At 36.5% G+C, this 26980-nt stretch overlaps 1 protein-coding gene across 4 annotated transcripts in view; it reads right to left on the bottom strand.

The window, feature by feature from the left end:
- The window catches only part of LOC141432710 (uncharacterized), a 59640-nt gene extending 32976 nt beyond the window's left edge, over positions 1 to 26664 (bottom strand). For 3 of the 4 annotated variants that reach the window (XM_074094443.1, XM_074094444.1, XM_074094447.1), the window contains exons 1-3: positions 26388 to 26664; positions 26123 to 26300; positions 10221 to 10283 (exon numbers count right to left, since the gene is read on the bottom strand). In XM_074094443.1, coding sequence (XP_073950544.1) covers positions 10221 to 10283; positions 26123 to 26300; positions 26388 to 26651 — 505 coding nt within the window. In that variant the 5' untranslated portion in view covers positions 26652 to 26664. Of the gene's footprint in view, positions 1 to 753; positions 883 to 10220; positions 10284 to 26122; positions 26301 to 26387 lie in introns of all 4 variants that reach the window. The other variant, XM_074094446.1, reaches the window with a different exon arrangement.
- Between the last annotated feature and the right edge of the window lie 316 nt (positions 26665 to 26980).

Genomic DNA, 26980 nt, shown 5'->3' with positions numbered 1-26980 from the left:
CAGCGTCTTGGACACAATGTCCCGCGCTGCGCTACCTTTGGAAGAGGAAGCCCGTTTCAAAAGTTTTACTTTTTATATAAATAATCATTTATATTGATCCGGATAACTCACGTCTTAAATCGAGTTTAGCTCGACATGTTTCGGGCTAATCCGTAGGCCTTCGTCTTCGGAGAAACGCGACTCAGCGGCTGCTGCAACATGCGCACTGCCAAGCAGTGCAAGCAGTGCCAAGTGCACTTAGACATTTAGGGCCTGTTTCACCACTTGTCGACTAACTTTAAGTGTCAGATAAAAGTAGTGCCGTCTTTGTTTATTCGGACAAAACAAACAGGGACGCCATCACTGATATCCGTCACTTAAAGTTAGTCGTCAAATGGTGAAACAGGCCCTTAGAGTTAAAATGCAGCGTCAGGTTCTTTATCCGCTTAGATACGGTGAAATGGAGGGGTCAACATTCAGCGTTTTGACGCCATTTTTTCCAGGAAGAGAATTGTCTCTGAACATAGGTTCATAGTAACTATTTATGAGAACAAAAGACAGTGGCGATGATGAGTCTAATTTGTTCAAAGCGGTTGGAAATTGTTCTTCCGTTGTGATAATAGTCTTAGGATAGTAACGTTTGACCCGAGCAGTGTAAACGCTCCAATATCCACCCTAGCTTATAGTTATAGTATAGATAGCTTATAGTTATAGTATATGTTTGCAGAAGCGCAAATAGATTGCTTTCCGACAATCATGAGGAAAATTTGTTACATCTTTAGCCAATCGGCATCGCCACAGCTCGAACAGCACCCTGAGCGTGCTGGCGCAGCGCTGGGACTCGCCCCTGATGGAGCGATGGGTGCGGCTGCACGCGCCAGTCGCCGCCGTGCCCCGCCGCTTCTAGATTTTATGTGTTGTATGTTAACCCTATACTTAAGTACTTGTAAACTAAAACTATGGATTTTTAGGTCCGAAATAAATTTTTGAATTTGAATTTGATAAAAGATAGTCCAGGAGCAGTGGCGCAGCTAAGTAACCAAAGGCCCTGGGGCAAAAAAATAAACTAGGGCCCCAACTAAAATATTTAAAATCGTTTGTTCCGTATTCGTCGTGTTCCGAATTCGACGTACTCCAGATTCGTCATTTCTAGTTTGTAAGTAAGAGTCCGAGGGGCAGGAGCTTGGGGGACCCCGGGGCACTGCCCCGTCTAGCCCTCCGGTTGCTACGCCACTGTCCGAGTGTCCATGTTATTTGTAAATTACCGAATAGTGTTTGCGTGCTAAGTACTATTATTCAAATGCCTACCAGCATAAATGCTTCACCACTAAATTATATACTTCTACCTAAGGCTGAAGTCAAACGAACGTAAAGTTATGTAAAATGATTCGTCTAGTCGAAAAGTCCTTTTTATTAAGTACACATTTGGAAGCAAAATTAGCTGACGTAATACAAACTTTTGCATGAAACCTAATAACGTGACTGAAACGATGTTTAAAACCCGCCAAGAGCATGTCGGACACGTCAAAAATAGGGTTCCGTAGCCATTACGAAAAAATTAAGTAATATTTTTCTAAGGATTTCGTATTTTATACGGAATCGTCCAAGTTTAGGTATATTTTATACCTTAGGCTGCTATTTACTCTTAAACTACTAATAATTCCCAAGCAAACTTAGCCGTTATAGTTTTCCTTGAAAGTTTGATATATTTACTACCATCCTGATTTTTTTCAAATTTTTCCACCCACCGGTTTAGATTTTAGAGGGGGGGACGGGACGCTCGATTTTAATGAAAATTTACACTTTAAAGTTGAATATTTAGCAAACAAATCAATGAATCGAAAAATCGTCTTAGCAAACCCCTAATGGTCTATACCCAACCCTAATACCCCACACTATAGGGTTGGATGAGAAAAAAAAACCCCAGTTTACGTCTATGGGAGGTACCCTAAAAATTTTTTTTATTTTTTTATTGTACCATTTTGTCGGCATAGTTTACGTACCTATATATCCGTGCAAAATTACAGCTTTCTAGCATTGATAGTCCCTGAGCAAAGCCGCGGACGGACAGACAGACAGACAGACATGGCGAAACTATAAGGGTTCCGTTTTTGCCATTTTGGCTACGGAACCCTAAAAATCGGTTCGAAGTCCACCCGTAAATGGAAAACAATCGATGCAACAATTATAACTGCATTAAATTAATTGAACGATCAACGAGTTAATCGCCTACAATACCAATAAAACTATGATTTCCTGCTTCCCAGAACGTAATGCGTATTTCATGTCATGATGCACTCTACTATGCACAATTCAACATAGACTATACAAGAATAGACACGAAACTGCAAACTTAGTCTCCACCTTTGCTGTTTTGTAGAGAATCAATATAGCAAAAACACATTGCCTATTTCAATTGTTTAGTTCTATCTCCAAAATCAAATGTCACTGACAAGGGTTTACTACTCGTATCATTTGGCAAACAAATGATCATTTCACAAACAACGTTTCACAAACTAATGATTTCACAACCACTTCATATCACAAACTGCTCATATCACAAATGATTATTTGATAAATATACTGTTAACAAAACTTGTCTTTTTACAAACACAACATATGACAAATCATCATTTAAAAAATTCACATTGCCCAAACAATTCATTTTTCAAACTAGTCATTTTACAAAACATCAACGTATAAATGATTATTGACAAACTACGAATAACATTTTAAATTGGTAGGATTTGGTTCTCGTGGCTCGTTTTTGTTTCGTATTCCTTAAGGTCGCAGTTCAATCTAACCTACCCTAACCAACTACAGGTATACTGACAGTAGTTAGTTTTTCTATGGGTCGCAGTTCTAACCTAACCTATCCTATTGTACTCGCAGCAGTTCGTTTTTTCTTAGGGCCGCAGTTCTAACCTAACCTAACCAACTTTACTGGCAGATGTTAGTTTTTCTTAGGGTCTCAGCTCTAACCTAACCTAACCAAGTTAACCTGGGCTACAGGCACCTCTAAATTATTCATAATAAAGTGTTTGTCAAATGATACATTTTATTAAACGTTTATTTGCCAAACGTTGATTTGACAAACGTGGTTTTGCCAAATGACGAAAATTAATAAATGAATAGTTTGCCAATTTGTTATAAGATGGTTTGTCAAATGAAGAGTTTGTGAAATAATCAATTTGTGAAATGTGGTGTTATAAAACGATTAATTTGTGAAACAAAAGTTTTCGAAACGTTATTTGTTAAATGAATATTTGTTGAAACGTTTGTTGCCAAATGATTGGATACCACTGACAAGACAAGGGCAAAAGAAAGTTCAACTAACATAAGCCTAACATGGTGTCCACGTTTATGGGGAAGAAGAAGCGATTTTGACTTACAAGTTTATTAGATGGAGCTTTCCAGAGACTTGGTCTCACTCGGTACAAGGTATTTAGAATTTAACATGTAGGTATTTGAGGCTCCCCACGAGGCTGTCATAGATTGGTGTACTAAAGCCTCGTTAAAATATGAGATTAAAAAAATGTTTAAGGACTTAAGTTTTTTTTTTAATCTGTGTTAAGGTATGACATAAAACAAATACTTAATCGCAAACCGCAACACATGTAAGCACTACTTAGGTATTAAGTACTGGCAGGTTGTAAAAAGTTAAACAAGTAGGTAAACGTGAAGTAAACAGATATTAACACTTTCCCTCGGTCCAAATTGGACATACGTCGTTTTAAAAAGGTGTATGACTCCTTATTATCATAAAGACTTAAGATCTTTTGGTACTGGTTGAGTCAGTAACGTTGCACGCATCGCATGTGACCGTATAGAGCGAGATATCAGCGAAAACATTTTGATTTCAATTTCTCTTTCATCGCGGGAATACTTGTTCTTGAACCTCAAGTAAAATTTTCTAAGTAAAGCGCTCACGATTAGAAACTAAAATTTTGCATTAGGACACCATAACAAAAGTTATTTAAAAAAAAGAATTTTGAGCTACTTTTTGTTTATTAAAAAAAATAGGTACGAGTATTTATTTTATACGAGCAAAAGTTTAACTTAAAATCATGAGCATTGTAAAATCTAAATGTGAACTTGAGATATTATCTTTTTATTTTACAAGTACTTTTTGTGTTCGAACGAGCACTAGAAAAATCCTGAAGCAATTTTTTAAAGTCTAAGCTGGACTGGGATTACACGATAGTATCAGTTGGGCCAAGGCTTTTTCTAGTGCTATATTCGAGGACATAAATTTTCAGTATAAAACGAAATCGTAAAAGCGGCGTCTGCTTCTATCATATTGTCGGCGAAACTGAAGCCGAAAACATAAAAACATTTAGATTTTAAATTAGGTACTTAGTTTTCGATTTGGCCGAAGCTTCACTTGATTTATGGCTGAAACCGAAAAAAATGGTCAAAACATTTATTGGTTCAAAATGGCTGAAAATTTATTTAAATAGGAACGGAAGCTTTGGCCTTTTACTAATACTTTTTCTGATGCAAGCTGTGGTGCTGTTTCGTAATCTTCGTGCGAACACAGTCGAGGAAACTGAACCACATACCAGGGTGAAACGTTTTCATAATGAATTTTGCTGTAAGGTTCTGGAATATTTGAAATACAAAATTTACCATGCTAAGTAGTTCCGAACTAAAATGCAAGCAAAATTCTGTTAGGTTTTCATAATTGTCCTACGTGATCTCAATAGATTTTGCTCGCATTTTAAGATCCTCGAAATTAAGAGGATATTCAAGCCTGCGAAGTTTCTCATTTTGCCTCACTTTAGCTCTTCCATCTTGAGTATTTAGTGTCTTCATAAATTGTACTTTCTTGTTCTTGAGTATAACTTCCAGTGCAACTTAGACTCATCTCCTATTTTTCTCGATGTGTGGACGAACTAAGGAACAACTGAGATACCACCAGCTGTGTTCACTCACTCTAGTACCCGAGAGAGCACAGCGTGGCACCCGGTCGTTCGATAGCCTCTCTTCTTTTTTGGAGCACTCTCTATTTCGATCAACTTCGCTTCCGAGGGTTTCGTTGATACGAGATAAATGACGATCGCTTGCTAGTTGATCTGATGATTGCCGATCCGTTGCCAGCCTAAGATAAAATAGAATTCTTCATGTGCCAGTAATTTCACTGGCAGCCTTGCTCTCCATGCTTGTTGCAGAAGCACAACATTGCCGCTTGGAGGCAGGATTAGCGAGTAACATGGTGGTAGCTATCCGGAAGCCCCGGAAGGACCTTGCAATAATGCGAAACTCGCACACTAGTTAACATTTTCCATGACTAATATGGACTTGCCTATCATTATTTTTGGCAGAAGGGAAAGCGCGTGCCATCTTATGTTACAAATGATGAAATTATTCACAATTCCTATCTAAAGATCATTATTACTCATTAATTGAGATGTTGTAACTATGAGTAGGTACATAATATTATAAAGAAATGCGCAAATACTAGATATTTTAAAGTATCGACTTTAAAGTAATGAGTTTTTTTATAGTTGTTATACTAAGGCGTCAAAAATATTTAGTTTGTAATTTAAATAAGTAATTAAGTTTCGAGTTTGAACATCCCTGCCCATTGTAGGTACGTTTAAAAACCACGTCGCCTGCCATCTGTGTTCCACGACGTGAACTAAAGGCGCTTGACGGCGAGACGTCGTGAAACCGTATTTGTTTCTTATATCCACAGTAGATGGCACTGTTGCACGCAAACAGTTAATATTTAGTACAAGCAACAGATGGCAGCGTTGTGGTAATAATGACAACTAAGTATCGACGAATTTCAAAGTCAAGGCCATCCGTGGGGAGGGAGAAGAGCTCTCGACTGAATCAGACTCGGCCTGGGTTTGATATTTTTGCAACAAAGAAGAAGTACAAACTGTTCTTCTTAAAATAATAAGGTACCTTATTGATTACCTAGGATTACCTACTAATCTTAAGTAAAGTTAAGGCGTAAAGTTACTTTTGTGAAAAACTAAGTAAATGACCTGTTGTATGTGGTACTGATAGTCCACAGATTGATATGGGACTTACGTAATTTTTCAAAATGGAAAGTTTACTTATATTATATGTATAGGTACGGACACATTACTTCTAGGCATACGACAGGTCATTTACTTAAGTTTTTCACTTGTACTACGTAGCCGTGGGTGTGGCGTAATAAATATTTTAAATTGAAAATCAGATTATAATTATCTAGCGGATAGATTGCAGATATCTATATTATTAAATATCTTATGGATTATATAACAAGCGTGAATAAAATTAACCGTGCTGCTCTAATGATTCATCCACGGATTTGAATACAAAATAAGTTTTAATTAACATTTTTAAAACTCATAATTGTGTTTTGTGATTTTCACTCATAATTACTAGCGCAACACGGTAATTAATCACGCCTAATATTGCTAAAAATACGATTTGTTTGATAATTTTCATAAACACATTTTTTCTGAGTAGCAAATTTTCACATCGAGTTTTTTCACGATCGCAAATTTATTTATTCGTATTTTTTCATGTAGCGATTTTTCATAAGCGTTTTATAATGTTGGCGTTTTTTTTTTCGCTGGTAAGATTACCAGTAGATTATTTTATCAGTCGCATATATTTTCAGTAGCATTAGACAACCCACACCTTTAGTTGACGGGGCAATAATTGCGAATAATAAAATAAACGCGAACATTATAAAACAGTTCATGTAAAATCGCTACCTACATGAAAAAAGAAGAACAAATAAATTTGCGATTGTGAAAATTATCTAAAAACCAAAATTGCCTAGACTTTTCGGCCGCATTGCACAGCAGAGGTTGGTCTAGGCACGTTACACCGTATCATTCTATGACTCTTTGTATCGAAAAGTAAGAGACTATGACTACGCCCACCAGCACGTTTCGTAACCAACCGTCGCCGTCGCGTGTCACGTCGCGTTCGTCTGACACGTTCCTATAACTGTCATGGCATGATACGGTGTAATATGTAGAGAACTTAATGGTTAATGTTTATCGACCATCAAGAATGTACGATCATATAAATAATGCTCTCTTAAATAAATTCGTATAGTATATTATAGGTAGAGTCATTCACGATGACGCGTGCCGTGGTCTTTATTACAGTGTCATTAATGTTTGACAAAGCGTCTTCGTGGATGGCACTAGGTATAGCAAATATACATACAATTTTACCTATGGATATTCACGAAGCCCTAAGACCTTACTACATGTCTTCAATAACAAACACGAAAGAGCCGATTTGACTTAACAGCCACATAGGTTCGAGTTGCCGGTTCAGTCTGTACTGTAAGTAATGCAATGAATCATGGCCGCTCTAAAAAAAAAACACAAATGCATCGGTTGACTTTATAAAGTGACGTAATTTTAATTATGGAAATTACAAACGGAAACATAGATGCACAGAGAAACCAGAAAAAGAGACCAGCGCTGGGAATCGAACCCAGGTCCTCAGCATTCCGTGCACCACTACTGGACAGGAGTACAGACACAAATATCTCCTATGCACCACATATCTCAGCTTGTTTGTTTTCTTATTTAGTCACTTAAGCAGCGAAATCTATGTTTCAGTTTGTAATTTCGATATGGACTTTACGGGATGACCGTAAACGTATCAAAATTTGCAGTTGAAATAAAAAATACAAAAAGACTCCAAAAACCAATCGTAATAATAATTAACAGTGCGACAAAGATACGTGTAGGTATATTACAGAACGTGGCAAAGGCAAAAAACTATTGCGGCTATCTTTTGTTCTTAGTTAATATTTTGAGACCGAGACACTAATTTAATAAATTTAAACTTTCGTTTTCACGCCCGTAATAACAGACTTTGAAAGCCATACTTAAAAATCTCACGCAACAGTGCGCTATCTAGTGAGATAAAAAACGATAAGTAGCCCTCATTGTGACCACTATCAATTACTGAATTAGAAAAATTGGTATCTGACCACCGATTAAAAATCACCGTGTATAAATAGAAATAAAGCGCTCTCACCCAAACCTAACCAGCGTCAATTAAGATCTTTAAAAAATAACGTTATTAGCATCAGTTCGGAAAGGACATAAATATGAGAACATTAATATTAGGTATATTAGGTACAGTCGAGGACACTGCATCACGTACCAGGGTATAAGGGTGAAGACCAAAAAGTTGCACAGCGTTAAAGCTGCGTTAGCAGGTAGCTATAATATGCTAACGCAGCTTTAACGGTGTGCAACTTTTTGGTCTTCACCCCTAACCTTTTTATAAACAATTTCGCTATGATTTCTTTGGCATATGTATGCGATGTTAACATGACATTAGTAGCACAAAGGTTCCACCCTGGTACGTGGTTCACTTTTATGGACGATTTACTATTAGGGCTGAGAATACACCTAACTGATACGTAAACATTATCATAAACGCCCCCAAAGCGTTGTTTGCGCTCTGCCAATACTTAATTACCTAACTTAGATGTGTATGAGCTGCGTAGGTACCAATATTTTTTTTATTTGCCTAACAATGTCTACAATGACATATAGGTGAGTTAAAAAGAATACGCATTGACAATTTGGTTTCATTACATTCACTCTTATTATCATTTATCGTCGCGCTGTCATCGTTCATCCACCATTACCTTGAGAGGTGAGTATTTCGTTTTCTAGATTTTTTTTACCGTAAAACGGCAAATACTACTAGACACTGGCAAAATTGTCCTCTAACGGACAGAGCCATATTTTTTAAAGAAACAACAACAATCATTTATCACCTTATTTCAAAAGTAAAATACCCCTAAAATAATGTTTAATACTTAGTTCATATTTCGTGTCTATTCTTGTATAAATAATAAAATGCCATCAGATAACCTTTTTTATATATTTAAAGTTGACAGACTAAACCTGAGGCCGTATTGCCTAACGCGTCTGACACTCGTCATCGCAATCAAATGACAGATTTCGCATACAAAAACTGTCATATTATTGCGATCGTGTGCTTCAGAAAAATTAGGCAATACGGCCTCTGACTACCAGATAGGTACACAAAGCTATCGCATTTGCCAGCTCTGACCTTGGCGTATGCATCACAAGTATCACAACATTGTGTATGAATAAGTCGTAACATACAAATAATTTTGCATGTGAAGTATTTTGTTGATAAACAATAATTCACCACGGTGTTAGTTTTATGGATAAAAAAATACAACTTCTTTATCAAAAAGTTTTATATCGCATCCGAATTCCGATGTTGCTTAATATTATACCTACCATTTGACTTTGTGGGATCGTGGGTTAAACTGTGGTTAAACGCGGCGGAAAAATCGCATTGCACTTGTATTAAGGGGTAAATAGCAACTGTACCTACTTTGTTTCTACGGCAGGCAAAAAAAAACGAACATTGTAGACGAGAGTGAGAGGGACGGTATGATATGAACTTCGATTTTCGAATTTCGTAGTAGCCCCCCAGTTCACACCAAACACGAGACATACAGTACGGCACGTTTCGTTGTGGTATTACGTCAATGAGTATTCAATTGACGTATTGTATTAAAGAAAATGTGCCCTATCGCCTCATTTCACGCCTGACGTCCCTTATTTACATACTTCCTGATTTTACATGTATATTTCCTGAGTTTATTTTATGAGGGTATTCTGTAATTTTATAGAGATCGAAGATGTACCCTAACATAGTTGAAAGACATCATTGAATTAAAATTTTCAACGTTATTTTACTTTCAAATATTACTAAAGAATTTTTTGAAAGTATTGTACTTATAGGTACTACTAAGGTTTGTTTGTAAAAAGATTCTGCTTAGTCGGGTTATCGACCAGCACACCTACTTAATACATACAAAAAAGGTACACTTTGTCGGAAATATCTGCGCACTGTATCGCTGAAATGTTTTGCCCTGAGCTAAACACCTTGCCCAACACACACAGACGACGGGTGCGGTGCGGGTCGTGCGAGGGCTTGCGATGGCGTAGGTATTTACATGGCGGTATATGGACGCCCTCACACCGACGGCGGGCGCGGGTCGGACGCGGGTCGGGTCGTGCGTCCATATACCGCCATGTAGAGAACACCCGTTGTCTGCGCGTGTTGGGTTTTAGTTGGGTCAAAGTTCTATAAATCTATAATGTAGCAAAATTTGCACGATATTTCTCGCACTATAGTGTGAATGAAGCATGCGTTAAAAATTCGGGTGCACAGATATTTACGATGTTATGTACAAACTTAAAAACACTCACCGATAAAACGGCTGATTATCATGACGGCTACGAAAATTGGGTGCCGGGCTTCAGCTTTTAAACCTGAAACAAAAAAAAATACAAATTACGAAAATGTTACTTCACTCAGTCCTGTATTATTAAGCATTTTATTCTGGGAAACGAACAACCAAATAAAACTTTACCCTGTGTTTACGAAAGAAACAACATATTTTTTGCTTGGAATATACATCTAAATGTTGACCTTGCGCTGTTACAATAAGGCTTATTTTAGTTTTACCGTACATAGACAACAATTTCAATGGACGGTGAATATAATAGCTATGCTGTTAATTCTGTGGACATCCTTGAGGTCTTTAGTGCGGAAAACAAGCCTGACTCAGTCAATGACGTCGTGCCTACTTCTATTTGCATAAGAGCACATTAGATACAACAATACATGCAACATTTTTTACACGATATTATAAGCACATATTATGTGAATTAGGTATGTCAGTAAAACAGTCGGGTAATGAAGGCTGTTCATGTCCGTACTAATCCATACTTTCATACTAATATTACATGGCACAGGATAGTTTTTTCCCGGGAAATTGTATAATTCGACTTCTTCGCAGACATAGTTAGCGGGCGACAGCTAGTATCGAATATATATTTACTTTTAGTCTCCATAATTGTAAATGTTTATTAACATGTAAGGATTTACAATTTCACTATAATTTACAATTACATAATTATACCCAATACAATGTAACATTGCTATAACGGCAAGAAGAAATAAATATAAGGTAGGCAGTTAACTTTTGTATTTGTTAAATCGAAAATAGTAGAGGCTAGTTCGAAGATAGTTGGGCTCCACAGAAAACCAGCGTTACTGCACATAATGTGCGGCAACACATGCTGAGTGGAGACCCTTTTTGGTATCCTGCCGTGTCACCTAGTAACATAGTTTTAGTGCTAGTTCTAGTCTTAGTTTTAGGTGGTACATTTTGGAGCCAAAATAAACTTTTCTTTCTTTCTTTCTTTCTAGAATGGATTATCCAGATTCAGTGGACCAGAAACAAGGCAAAGCCTATATAATCTTGGCGACCGAGAGATGATCTATGAGTTGTGTTGTAAATTGAAAAAAAAAGAAAAAAAAACATGTTTTTTCAGATTTTTGAAAAATATGAACCCATGTTTTTTCTCTACATTAGGTTTTTTTTAAAATTCATTTTTCTTACAAAAGAACTAATTACTTGTCTAGTAACTGATCGGTGATCGTAATGAAACGCAAAATATGATTCTTTGTTTGACAGTAATATTAATATGCACATCCACCTAGAGAGAAATTCTCCATTATGGTGTCCCCCACGCTGTTCAAGGTACGGAAGGCAGGGTACAATTATTTTAACTATTTTGTTAAATGTTTATCTAGATAAAGATGGCAGTTTCAATTACGAATTAAAAAATATTAATATGAACACATAGTGAACAATAAGTACTACTATATAATACAGGGTGGAAAAAATCAAAATACAATGGGCCCTGGAGGGCAATTACATTAAATCCTTTAGTTAGCTATTGTACTGAAAGGAAACATTCCTTTATTTTTAAATGAATCAAAACTTGTCCACCCGGGAATCGAACCAAATAAAAATTAAAAAATAAATATACACTCGCTATTACATTATACAAATCGATAGGATTATTGTTCAGGACAAAATTTGTCTTATAAACATTTGGCCTTACACTCATCTGTTGTACGAGATACCATGAAATAGAATATTTATTAACATTACTTATACTGTTCACTCGTAATAAGTAAATGATAGGTACGTTATAATTTTCTTATCTCTCTAACATCCGAAGACATCATAATCATGAAGTACAAGCTTACTTATTTTATTTATTTCTTAGTAGATTATTGAAGAAATCGATGAGAAAATCGTTAAATGGTAATAATAAGCCTATGCATAATTCCTTCTTAGTCAAGGACGAGGCGTTGTGACGAAAAGTTTAAACGTATTTTTTTATGCAACGCGGGGTACACAAATCCCAAATGTTTATTAGACAAATTGTATCCTGAACAATAATCCTATCGATTCGTATAATAAAATAGCGATTTTTTATTTTTAATTTTTAGTTCGTTCGGTTCCCGGGTGAGACAAGGGCCGTTTAGAAGATCTTTGAATGCAGTTTTATTCAATTTAAAAAATAAAGCAATGGTTCCTTTCGGTACAATTAGCTAACTATAGATTTTAAGGTAGTTGCCCTACAGGGCCCATTTATTTTTCTCATTCTGTATAATCAAACTTCGTTTTCGTCGTCTAAAAAAAACATGTTTAGAAAAAAATGAGTTTTTCATGTTATTTTTCATTGTTTTTTCACCTCGGAAAAAAAACGGTTTTATTACAACACTAGCTAAGATTAAAAAAATAAATAGCGTGCCGGAATGCAAATACGAGTATGAAGTTCAATTCAATACAATTTTGAAAACATAGCTCCGTCGATACTATCAAATATTCCGCCAATGTCAAGATTGGAAAAGACACTCGGTTAGCCGTATGCTAGTAGTTCGTAGCTCTCTTTTCAGTTTGTGAGACGGTTTGAAAGAAAATATGTAAATACCACCAGTTGAGCGAAGTAACAAAATAACAAAGGTAACTTCCAATTAATTTAAATTGCATTACGCAGTCACTTCAAACACCAAGACCCTTGAATTGAAACTTAAAGCGTAATCCGTAGACGGGAAGCAAAATGATTCTAAAAATAGCTCCTGAGGTCGGTACAGGCTAGGGTTTGCGTCATCTGCCCACGCCAGGCCCAGAAAAGGGGGGTAGGGGGGACTTTAAGAGTACGCATGCGCGGCGCCGCCGGCACGAAATGTCAAAGGGCAATCCCAGAGAACCCTGGGCCTAGATCCTGCTGGCTCGGCGTCCATGGAATGTATTTAGTTCGCTGGTGAATCTAGGTCTAATCTGGTGACCTCTACAAAAGTTGTGGGTCAAAATTGGAACAGGTAATACAAAGGGATAGAAAAGAAATAGTGTAAAAAAATTTTGCCCGTCATTTGTTAGAAAACTTTGGACACGTACCTATTTTTTCTTTCGTCAATCAAATGAAAAATTACAATGATGCGTCGAAGTTCGGGAGTGGGGGCCTGTGACGTCAGTCCTTAGTAAAAAGTGTAAGTGTGACGTCACACAGAGCTATAACCGGCTATAATTATCCGTAATGTTTTGTTTAATTCACAAAAGAAAAATAAGTGTCCGACATTTTTAGAAAATGAAACTGACGGATTAAATACTCATTTTTAGAAATCTAGCCATTGAATAGAAGTCCTAATTAAAACGTTGTATTTTAGTTACATGTGAAAAACAAGGCAGGAAGATGAAGAGGCTGTAATGTTTCTTTGGGCCTGTGTGTAGTTATATTTATAGAGTGGGGTGTAAGTTTCTACCTTTCGTTTTTAGTTCTATTTATAGTAACTAAGCTATTTTGAAACTTGAAGGTTCTTGTTTATTTACGTCAATATTGCTGGGCGTTTTTTTAAATGTTGGAAAAAATATGGTTTTCCTAGTCAAAATCAAGAGCACAATCGATTCCGATGTAGTTTAAAAATTGTCCCCAAAAAAATGACAGTTTTGTAACGATTGTTTCATACACTAAGTATGGGCCTGACAAAACTGACTCATAAAAGTTTGTATGAAAAATGGGGACCTTTTTTTAAACGATCGGAATCGATTGTGCTCTTGATTCTGAGTAGGAAAAATCATAATTTTTCTAAAATTTCAAAAAAAAGATAGGGTACACTTTGTTTTAAACGCCCTGCTACACAAAATGTGTATCAGTAGCGTGGCACGAAAATTTTCAATCGACAACTCAGAACAAAAAAGATACAAACCCAAAAGAGGCGACTGAGTAGAAGACGACTGAAAGAAGTGTGGGTCAGGTATTTCTACTGATGCAATCTCGTACACGTAGTTTAGTGTAGGTTGAGGCAACTCGACAGAAATCAAATTGTTACTAAGACATGCTGCTTATGTTCATATCAGAGACGCATTAGTGTATAGGAGGCGGAACTTTATTGCATGCTTCTCAAAATCTGTTTCTGTAGATTTAACCCCCGACTCAAAAATAGGGGTTTCATAAGTTTAACCGCTATGTGTCTACATCTGCGGCATCATAGCTCCCAAACGAATAGGTCAATTTTGATGTGTTTTAATCGACAGCTAGTTTAACTGAGATGTTTCATAGAAGTTTCTCTAAAATTGGTGCAGCTAATTTCAGGGCATTAAACTACAAATGTCGGAGGTTTTTCATCTATTTTAAGTTGACTAGGTTATTTACTCCTGGCATTTCATGGAAAGATCGCTAAGAAAACTCATCTAGCTCAGAATTCAAGAAATAAGTTATGCTAAAGTGAATCACGCTGTGAATATAAAACCGGGATAGCCAACTGAATCACCAATAGGGAGAGTGGAGCCAGTGAGTCACGTTGCCTCAAAGAAAAGCAAAAGTTCATCCCTTTCCTTTTCTGTGTGACGTCATCAAGCGATCTGACTCAGACCCTATACCAACTACGAAGTGTGAAATTCGAACTTCGTATCTTTCCGTCTCGATGACGCTAATATTATTTAATACGAGAGTGACATAGACGGTACGATACGAACTTCAATTGACAAGATTTCATATTTCTAAGACTATAATTTGATTAGTTCTGTGTTTTCGCTACGATTATTAATTAATTTATTACATTTTTTTTAAGATGTGCTTATTCTAAAAGGGCATAACTCCAAAACTACCACACAATAGTTCCTTTTTTTTGTCTAGTCTCTATTAAAAAAAAAAGATCACGTAAATCCTTTGCGTAAATCTGACGTAGACGTGGTCAAAATTATGACAGCTCCTTTTTCTGGTGAAAAAGGCAAAGGAAACATATGTATTCTGTGGTAGTTTTGGCAAATTCAGATATTTTTTTTTTTTTTTTTTAAATATGGAGAAATAAATTATAATTATTTTCCCATGTTCTGGAGGCAAAACTCTTTCGATTCCTGTAGTAATTTACAGGTGTTAAAAAAATGAAATCTTGTCAATTTTCGAATCTCATATTAGCCCCCCTGATACAACCGGTAAAGTGAGTGTCGGGCACCCGCAGGATTTCGTGCTAATATGTAGCAAATATTCAATGTTTAGTTTTAACTGACTATCCGTCCGTCCGTGACGGGGCACAATAGAACCCTTAAAATGAACAACTTTATTACGAATCATTAGAGACGAGGTATTGTAATATATTATTTTCATAATTTTTCTAGGCAATTAATATAAGAAAACACGATAGCTACGCTAAGCTCCGCTTCGCTACCGCCTTAGCCTTCTTAACCTAACCTATCCGAGTCGCTTCTGCTCCAAACCGTCTTGCTCGCTCGCACAAATTAAAAGTTGCAATTCTAACCTAACCTAATCTATGTGATTAAAATTTACCTAATTCAAAGGCTTGTTTGTCGTATGAGATTTATCAGTATTATAGTGTCGATACTCACCATTTACATGGATGGCAAATAATATTATGGCATGTGACACTTATGTCTTACAATAATTATGGAAAATGAAATTATTGAAATTAATATTATGGGAAACAAAGATTCTGCCATTTGATTAATATGGTAAACAATGAGTAGTGAAAATGAATTTATAAGAAACAATAAATTAACAAAAGACAATTAACAAAAAAACAATAAAAAAACATTTTGAATTAATAGATAAATAAATGAAACATTTTTAATACAAGTTTTTTTTGCTGACTGTACTTTTTGTTGACTGTTCCTGTATTGTTATCGAAACTACATTTGCATACCAAATTTCAAGTCGATGCCATTAACCGTTGAAGAGTTCCGTCCTGTCCTGTTACATAAGTATACCAAATTTCAAGACAATTCATCTACTGGAAGTTGGTCGAATTTAACTTGCAAGATTTGATTACAGAAAGACAAGGTGGAACTAAATAAAAGCTTGTAAAAAATAAGTAAAGTTCACTTAGAAATTAGATTTTGAGATAGATTTTGAGTTACGAACGTTTTTAAAAGTAGTGACGATATTTTAGATCTATGGCCTACAGTACACACTGTATAGCGACTAAACTGTAGTCAGTCAATTGCCAGTAATTAAAACAGACCGTCCCGGCCCTGACAGTAGACATCTGATACTCATTGGACTTGTGGTCTCGTTTAATCAAGGGACTAGAGCTGAGCCTTGTAAGTTGAAGAATATGTATCAATGCGTGAATGATTTGTATATTTATTTCAAAAAACTTATACAGCATAATTTTCTACACTACTAGTTAAGGTGCGCAAGACAAACACACATAGGATGATAAGCATAGAGAGAGAAAGAAATTGAACAATACTTAGTATAACAAATATAAAACAACCACAACCACCAACCACCCACTTATAAAAGAATGTTGATAAACAGCCTTTCTGATCAATAGGTACAGGCAGCAATTAAGGTCATTATAAAATTAGTCTTAAGTAAGAATAATTAGATTCGTTAAAATCTTTAAAAATTAATATTGGAATTTAAATGGAAGATTTTTGTCATTTGTTGAAATAAACAGATTTTTTTAACCAATCGTAACTTTCCTAAACAAAAAATAATAATTTTTATAAAACTTTTTAAAAATTCTTGTTTTCTACTACAACATCTACGGTGACAAAAAGTCTTGATGGCCTAGGTAGTGATTAGAATTAGTCTATCAAGCCGAGGGTTACGTTACGGATAAGCCTCTGTACCTTTGAGTTTATTTTAGATTTTTTAGCGATTTGTAATTTTACTTTCCAAGGAACCACGTCGTTGATTTCAGTGACAAGAAAAAAATATTCGGGCGTTGCTTTACAGAGATTCATATCAATATACTACTTTACTTTAAAGAAATAGATTTTTTGCCGATTGCACTTTTTTTTAATGGCTTTCACTCTTGCCATTTAGCAAGATGTATATATTTTGCCAATGTCGACGTAGAGACATTACACACATGAGGAGATTGTTCGGTTTATGAAAATTTTGATTTTTGGGGAGGAACAGACGGGAACCTAAAGATTGCACTTTTTGCTGACTGTACTTGCATTGTCGTCCAGCTTACACAAATTCCAAATCAATCCGACCACTGGAAGTGAGTAAAAAAGAAATTCCAAGATTCGACCCAACAATAACAAACAGGGCAACTTAAATAAAAGCTTATTAAAACATCTGCCGACGATTCCCCTAAACTGAATCCGAACATTCAGTTGGTTACTAAGTATTTATAGCTCATAGTACATTGACTATACATAGGATTTTAGGGAATATTTTCGATCTGACTCTACCCCTAAGCATTTTGTTCGTGGTTTTAAAGGTATGAAATGTCAAAGATTCGTCCCAAAACAAAAATAACTTATATACGTCAGTTTTGTTAAACATTCATATGTATAATATATATGATACATAGGTATAATGTATATAATATACATATCGTTAATGCAGTGCATAGATCGCTGCACACGTCCACGAAGCAGCGAAACGCCGAGTAATAAAGATACACTGATAAAACAATTCCAAGCATGCTCACAAGCTAGGCTAGACTGCGCAGGTCACATGCTCGTCATGCGTTACGACCATATAACGTTCAGAAATTGCTGCAGGCAGACTAACGAAAATAAAAAAAGTGTGCGTTGGCACGGTGTTGCTACGCGGCCCAAGGTCTCCCCGACCGTGGCCGTGCCCCCTCCACCGCGCATGTGCAATGCAAGCTGCAGTTAGTACACACACACTTACACACATGCGACACGTGTATCCCGTGTTGGTGTGCGTGACATGACGCAACGTGATTAATGATGGAGAATGATATAGCTAGAGTTATATAGTTATTATGTGCGCTCCATTTGTACTAAATGTGGAAACTTCCGTACAGCTACGTGACATCCGCAATTGCAGGATTATTTTTTTATATTTTTTTATATTTTCATACTAATAATAGGTAGGTACTCTTTTTTTGTACTGCCAAAGGAACTACAGTACTAAGAATAATCCCAAGTGCACATTGTCGTGAGTACATAACCGAATAGGCTATGTACGTACATACCTAACTAGGCATCTTTTTGTTTATTAATAACTAATTCGGATTTTTAAAATTGCCTGATTAAATTATTTACTTATAATTTATACTTTTTTTCCTCGCCCACAATGTGAATATAGGAAATTTAACTAAGGTTATAAGTACCTACATTATGTGTACAGTCACCAGCATTAATAAATATCTGCCACAGCGGAGCGTGCAAAAATATCTGACATGTCTTTCCGGCCCTAGAAATAGAATCGTATCAGATATTGATGCTGGTGACTGTACCTAGTCATTTATTTAAAACTATGGTGTTGGTAGTAAGTATAATTGGATAGTTATAGCTAATAAAAGATTAGCTGTGCCACTGCAACATTAGGTAATTCAAATGTATATAAGATAGATACCTAGATAGGTTTATGTATCATTTTTTAAACAGTTTCAACTATCAGTTCCAACAATCAATTCATGTATATCTTTACCAACAGCCAACAGATTAATTTTGTAATATTTTCGATGGCTAAACTGTCAAAATGTATCAAAGACATCCAATTGTTTTTAAGGTTTTATTGGCAATGCGGTTAAAATTACATTTAAGTACATAATATAAGTTTGAGATGCACTGAGAAAGGAGTTTTCGAAATTCACGCACGCGATATCGAACTATTTAGATAGAACGAAGGCACCACGACGATTCAAATACCGTGATTTCAACTACATGATCGATTCTACTCCGAAGTTTACTACCTTCTCTCCGGTGCAATGGTCGACTTTAAATCAGATTTACTACATCTTTAATGAGCAAATCTTATTGAAATTCAACCCAATCGATTTAAATGCATTTAATCCGTGATTTACGATTTTGAAACAAAGGAAAATGGAAATGAAATGTACGTGACGAGACGAGAAATGACTCAGTCAATGAAATTGGAAATGACCGAGACATCTTGATGGACGACAGACTGCATTAAGTTTTATTAATGATGTATGAAATTACATTTGAGTTGATCCCCTAAATGTGAAACTAGATATATGTGGTTTATCATTATTTCATATCAAAATATTTATTCACAATAAGCGATAGGTTATATAAAATACGAAATCCTTAGAAAAATATTACTTAATTTTTTCGTAATGGCTACGGAACCCTATTTTGGGCGTGTCCGACACGCTCTTGGCCGATTTTTTATGTCTACAGTAAGTTAATTACACTATTAAATAAACAACTAATAAACGTTCAAAAACAAAAAACAACTTTCATAATTTCAGTTGACGGCACAGTATCCTTTATTACCTTTTTGGTTATTTTATCTACAATATTGTTCCAATATTTTAAGTTTTATCGCATAAATTTTATGTTATTTGGACATTCACGTACAGCTTTTCGAAGGATTTTTGGCATGCGCCGTCAAATTGCTAAATTACATTAAAAAATTTAAATCGCGCATCTACCTTCATTTATAACCGATCCCTTATTAGGCTTGTGCATTTAATTTGCAAGCCTCACGCTATAGTCGTTAATTTTGCGGATACCGCAACCTTTTTCGGACGCCATTTTCCTCAAAAGGCGTGACACGAAAATCTTTGCGAGTAACAAAATTTCAAAATATTTTATCAAATAAAAATTAAACAGCTCGATGCACGATTATAAGCTGATTACTATTAAGTTGAATCTCATGAAAGCTATGATGCTCGCTTTAAAAGTTACAATACAGCTTAAGTGTGAAGGACCAACTAAAGTAAGTACGTGCAAACAAACGGACAGAAGACATAAAAACTAATAAATCAATACTTAATATTAAAATAGGCAGAAACTCAGTTATTAATACCTACAAATATGTAGCTACAGACCTAATATACACCACAAAATTCCAAAAGTCAAACTGACTACCACTTACATAAGTACAGTCACCTGCATTAATATCTGCCACAGTGGAGCCAAAATATCTGACACGTCCTACTGGCCCTAGAAATAAACTCGAATCAGATATATATTATAAGTATGCATGCTTTATTGTGTCAGATATTGGTGCTAGTGACTGTACTACCTATTCAAATTAATGAAGTGCCGCTGACAGATAAATCCCTACGTTTTATTTAACTCGTGACCGGTTTACATTATTTGTTGATACCCCAATATTTAATATAATAAACGCGACTTGTGTGTTGTTAGTTTTTTGTTTGTTACCTTTTCACGCCTAAACCACTGAACCGATTTAGATGAAATTCGGCATACAGATAGTTTGAGTCCCGGGAAAGGACATATTTTATGATAGTTTTATCCCGGAAAATACTCGTAACATAGTTCACGCGGGAAGGCGTTAAACGAATTCTACCCTTACGGAATCGCAGGCAACAGCTACTTAGTGCAGTATTTTTATCTCTATTATCATTCCGAGTTTAATGTGTGTATGTTTAAACGTTATGTACAGAGAAACAACGTAAACCAAAATTATAGATTTCTTGTATGGAAACTAAACTATCCCCTATTTTTAATTCATACCTACTTGTTGTTGCAGCGGCAATATAGAAATAGACATAGACAGCTGAAATTTGTGTGTTCACACAATGTGCATAAATTTCAGCTAAGACTGACAAGCGGATAGCGTAACAACAGTAACCGTTTTCGTTTATCACCCTTCGGGAACGAAAACCCTGAAAAAAAGATGGATCGTAGACAGAGCGAAATTTAACTAAGTACAAGTAATGTTTATTGGTCGGAATCAGTATGACTCCGCTCCGCTTCGCCCTAATGAAAGCGTACCACTGTGATCAATTAAACACCGCAATATTATGCCACTGCACGATCTTCTTCACACAGATTTTAAGCTTGAGACTTTAGGACCCTGGACGGTGGGCAGCCGCTATGAAATCTTTTATAAAGGCCCTGTCGTCCGTGTTGGTCGAGCCTTCTGGGGACCCAGGCAGATCATCAGACCTGGCAGATCTTTTAGACGGGGTGTTCTTTATATATATTTTATTGTTATAGTTATATATATAGTTAAGACATCTTAGGTTAGTTTTTTTTGCTTTATATGTATGTAAACACTCTTTATTGTACTCATTTCAGTTGTGTGAATAAACTCAAACTCGTTCCGAATAAAATTTAAACGTAATGCCACTACCCTATCTTTTTCACTTAAATTAGATTTTAAGCTCAGCAGTTGCGAATATAATTTGTAAAATGCTTATCGTAGCGTCAGTATTATGCTTGTATACCTACCCTATGTATACCTACTCGTTATCACCACGGTAAATAATGATAATACAAACCGCGACACGTGTGATGACGTCACCTGATTACACTTTGCCACTGACACACGTTTTGGCACAGGTTATTGTTTATTTTTTGGTGCATTCGCTTGACGATGTTGTGAAATCGGGAATTACATATTAAATCATTATTAACTTATTATCGCTATTTTCATTTGGCAAGTATTTCTCGCTCTGTGTATAAAAATGATAATAAGATTTTTTACTAGTACCTAGTTATCGAAAATATTTATGTTCAATTCATGTTCACTTACACTCAACCAGGGTCCGCAATTGTATAAAAAATTACCTACAAGTGTGAATGTGTGAATTTAAAAACACAATTATTTGGTACCTAATACTTTTTACTTGTACTTTGTTATACAATCGGGCTGAATTAAAATTTCATATAATATGTATTGGAAACGTAGAAAGAATCAAGTAGAAGCTAGTTCGACTATAAATGGAATCGTGTATGTATTATTGCAGTGCTTAAGGTAATATTTAGTAAATAAATAAACCTTATCCTCAACAATACTTCACAAACGATAAAACAAAATACATAATCCTTATGTGATTTTTGCATCTTGCATGCACGTGCCACTGGCTTGACTTTTAAATCAGTTTTATCTTTTTGTGAAACAAGTTCTGCATAATATGTATGGCGGAAAACTCTTCAGCGATCGAAATAGATTGCCTTCTTCCTTATTTAATGTAGTCAGTAAAGTGACATGGATAGCGTTCATGCCAAACACGGATAGGGCGGTGTGGATTTTGGCACTTTTTCCTTTGTATCTAAAAACGGTGCCAAGTGAAACATTTCTAAAGTTTTGATCAAGGCAAAAGAAATCACAGCACAACATATTGATGACGTGTCAATGTGCTGATTTAGTTTTAGTTTCTTAACTAATGGACCCCATACATTCCTGTATTTTTTTCTTTAATATTATATTGCCATTTATATGTATTATTTATATATGTCAATTTTTTATTTTGTTTTGAAAAAATGACTTTCCGACAAGTTTCTTGCGGCACATTCTTCTTGGCAATGATGGCATTTTCGAAAGCGCAGGTAGTTTAAAAGAGTGGCATACCCCTTTGTTGCCTACTTGCAGAATAAACTTTTTTTTTGTATTTAGTATATATCATGTATACCTACTTCTGGTTGCTCGAGTTTACATCATCATCCCAGCCTATATACGTCCCACTGCTGGGCACAGGCCTCCTCTCAGAACAAGAGGGCTTGGGCCATAGTTCCCACGCGGGCCCAGTGCGGATTGGGAACTTCACACACACCATTGAATTGCTTCGCAGATTTGTGCAGGTTTCCTCACGATGTTTTCCTTCACCGCAAAGCTCGTGGTAAATTTCAAATGTAATGTAATGTTTCGAGTTTACATAATTATGTTAGTATTTCAGTCTTATTTATTCAAAATTTTTGCGGTTAACAGAGAAATTGTCTTCAAGTGCAAGGTTATTTTATTCAGTGGTTGCCGTAAACTCAAAATGATATAAATTACTGATGCAATTTTACACCAGAGTTAATTGTTTTGCAACTTTTTTCCGGATTAAAGATTGAATAAATAATTTTACTTAGGTAAAAATACTTTAACTATATAATACATTGAAAAAAAAAAACACAAAATAAATGCTGCAACCGGAAATCGAAACCGGATCTTCGCAAGTCCGGAGTGGATGATGTATGTACACCAACTCCAAGCTTTTTTTTTCACCACAAAATTTCCCAATGTGTTATGGAGAATTTTTTTTAAAATTTCGGATATTTATCGCCAAGCACTATCTATATCAACTGCTTGTATGTACGACAAAGACGACAAAGCTACACACTAATAGAGCATACACGTACACATACTGCTCTTTACCCCACGGGATAGATACGAACTAATATTGCTGGACAAGTCATGACAAAATAACGATATTTTCCCACGGGAAGTTAGATCTAATGATAGATTAGTACATAAAGTAGATAATCCTAGTTTACCACATAAACGCAAACTCCATCCGCCATGTTGTCGGCCATTGCTGACGCGACGTCACGATGACGCGGCCGTCAGCTGATAGCGAGAGAGTTGCGCTACGCGATGCCTCTAATGCAAATATTAATATACATTATTTTTGGCCAAGGCCACACCTCACACGACCAAAGCATAAACACTACGGATATCGAATATAGAGTATAAATCTCAGCTTTATTCGATTCGCGTGCATTTGTTGCACACCGGTTTTAGATCGAACGAAACATTATTAATCGGAGTGCCAGCACGTTTGTTATGGATTCGGATCCAAGCTTTCCTCGAATAAGAAGTTTATTCGTCTTGAATTTCAGCGATGAATTCGCGTGTAAACACAGACTCACGGCCGCGTTTTAGAATCAATGAGAAACGCCATTGCCAAAAAGATTAGAAGCTCATTAAATAACAGGAAGCCGACGTGACGAGCAGCTTAAACGAAACGACCATGCGCCAATACAATAATGCCTTCCGTTCGAGATGGCCCTTCCAAACACACAATTTGAATAGTGGGTATTTTTATGTTAAATGATGTTAAAAGTGTTTTCTTATCACCGGAGACTGTAACTGGCGATGGTGTTGAAAGCTACTGGTTTTAGAACTGAACGCTGCTTATCCAGGTCGTGATAAAAAAAACAGTGTTGTCTAAAACAATATCGTCATTTAAATAGTGAACTTTTCACTTAAAATTAAAACTAAAATTTCTTACCTAAGCTAAATATATAAAGTCTCTTGTCGTGACACTATTGAATTTTAAATTGTACTTAATTATTTTCATAAGCGCAAACATAATGCACAATAAATCTCCTGAAAGTATACTAGACCTATCTTATCTAGGTATGACTAGGTAAATATAGGTATTGTTGCGGATATGATGATGACGGATCCGATTATCATTTGCTCAAAATTTCCCAAGAAGACACTTTCAGATAAATACAACGCTAAAAACGTGATCAACAAGGAGAAGTATCAAGGTTTGAAGCCACGAGGAGACTTATGGTTTAAAATACAGATGATAATGATCACGGAGAAGACATGTATGTTTTTATGTATTCGGTTATTGTTATTCGGGCAGCGCGAGCGACGGTTCAAGGCGACCGCACCATGTGGGAGGCCCATGTTGTATTTCACTGTAACTCTTTGAGACTATAAATCACGGAAATATTCTACTTGACGCATGTGTCTGTAATTACAATGTCTGGATAGGCCAAGCTAATTTGAAGAAATAAGTATTTAAAAGATCGTATACTGTACATACATTTGTCAATGCAGTTCGCACAAGGCATCTCATTCTGAGAGGAGGCCTGTGCTCAGTAACAGGACGTATATAGAATGGGATGATGATGATGAGTTCGCATAATTTATAGATGGACAGGATTATAAAGAAACTATGAGTCATCAGTCCGGAGAATGCTAACGCGAGAATAATGGTTAATTATACATATAAAGAGACCTTTTTCCTATATGCTAGAATCTTAGCGATGCATTTGAGAAACAGTTTGTAGTAGATAACGTATAATTATTATATCAATAACTCCGTTCCAACTACTAACAACTTTATTTATGGATTGGTAGACGCGATATTATTTGTTTGGAGTACCTAAAGGTATGTTAGCAGGCTATCTCAAGTTGTTGGTAAGGCGGAAGTTTTCAGTATTACAGTTTAATTTGCAATAGTTATTGAAATTCTCGAGTGATATAATCATTTTAGAAGTGGCGCGAAAGCGTCGGCTGGATCACCCGATCGCCTTGAACCGTGCGCTCGACATTTTTTGCGAGCACTCGATACAACAGGATACGGAGTTGGCCCTTAGTCGTTTAGTTGATGCCCTTGGCTTAGAAATTTGGGATGGAATTTGATCCTTTTATACATATACGCGATTCAAAAACCAGTTTATATCTGTTTGATTCTTTTTCAGCTTCAGGAGAAATGACGCAAATACGAAAATAAAATTGAATATTCAACGATTAGATCAGCAGATTACAAAATGAAGCCTTTCAAAACAATATTTCTGTGTACAACAACAAGTTGAAGCAAAACCAATCCGGTTTATCTACTCGTACTTATACATATTATGTAAATAGCTACATTTTATTTTGTGATCAAGCGAAGTGTGGATTGAATCTCGATGAGCTGTTTACCCTACTATCTGAAAGGAGATTCTATATTTAGCTTCACGGAGCAAATAGATTTCTTCTTAGCTGATGCTACTTATGGAATTTAATTTGCTATTGGTTTCGTATCTATTAGCAGTGATAAGACCGAAGCCTTGAGCTGAGTCACACAGAGGACGGACACATACATAGGTAATATTGACTGTCTAATGTCTAAAACAAACATGGCCGCACTTCACGTATGTAATACATGACTACTAGATGATTTTCCTTGAGAATATCCATTAAATAAAATGAAAATGCAATTTAAACTGAAAGGCGAAGGTCTTCAATAGGTACAGTATCGCCGAGTGAATCGATCAGTCAAGTTCTAAGTCAGAGATCTGGATAGAATAAATTAACATTGTTATGTCGGAGTTGGAACATGAAGGAATCTAGTTCTAGTCACTTACCGAGACGGATGTTTGATATGAGGAAATCGTTGCATAACAGGGTCGGCGTGGCGCTGCCGCGTTCGGTCGGAGGCGTCGCGGCGGCAACGCACATACTGTTCACCGCAGGAATTCCGACACGCGTAACATTCTTCCAAACAACAACCTGCGCGTCGCAGTACGATTCACGTCGGGCCACCTGAAAAACCAGAAGCAATCAGAATCAATCCGTCTCGAAAATGTTAAACATAATAATAATAGGTAGGTCTCGAGAATGTGGACAAACATTGAAGTTGAAGTTAGTCAGGTGACCCGTTGGAACGTGCGGAACATGGCGAATGCGGCGTATGGCGCGGTCGTCGGTGAGGCACTGACGACTCGGCTGTCGGCTGCCGCCGGCCGCTCCTGCATTGCGGCGCGCAGTCGCACTCGCGCGCGCATGACCTTGGCATTGAACTTGGCAATGGGCCGGCGCGGGGGCCGCGGGCAGGACCGGCGATGCACCGGCACCGGCAGCTGCACCGCCCCTCTCCCGCCAGCCTTCCGTCATCACCGCGCGCCCAACCCAAACCTGATCCCTTCAAATTTAGTGGCCTGCTCCGCCGTAACCCAATAGGAAAACGCTTCTATGTTACACAGCATCGCCACCCTTGTGTAAAATGACGGTCGCGCTAGATTTACGAATATGACTGTTATTTCCCTTGCGATCGATTAATTTTGATGCCGAGTAGCTTTTTTGTGCTTCGATGAAGATAGCCACACGACTTGTTCGCGTGGCGGTCTGATGTAACGTAGCCGGGGCACAAAAACTAGACGCTGTTTATGAGTGGTTGAGCTACTGGGTCCGCCATTTTCGTATTCATTTAAAGAGTGTTATGG

The sequence above is a fragment of the Choristoneura fumiferana genome, chromosome 11, assembly GCF_025370935.1.
Source record: "Choristoneura fumiferana chromosome 11, NRCan_CFum_1, whole genome shotgun sequence".
NCBI classification, from domain to species: Eukaryota; Metazoa; Arthropoda; class Insecta; order Lepidoptera; family Tortricidae; genus Choristoneura; species Choristoneura fumiferana.
Note: the sequence above shows the minus strand (reverse complement) of the source record. Positions and strands in the feature narration are given on the sequence as shown.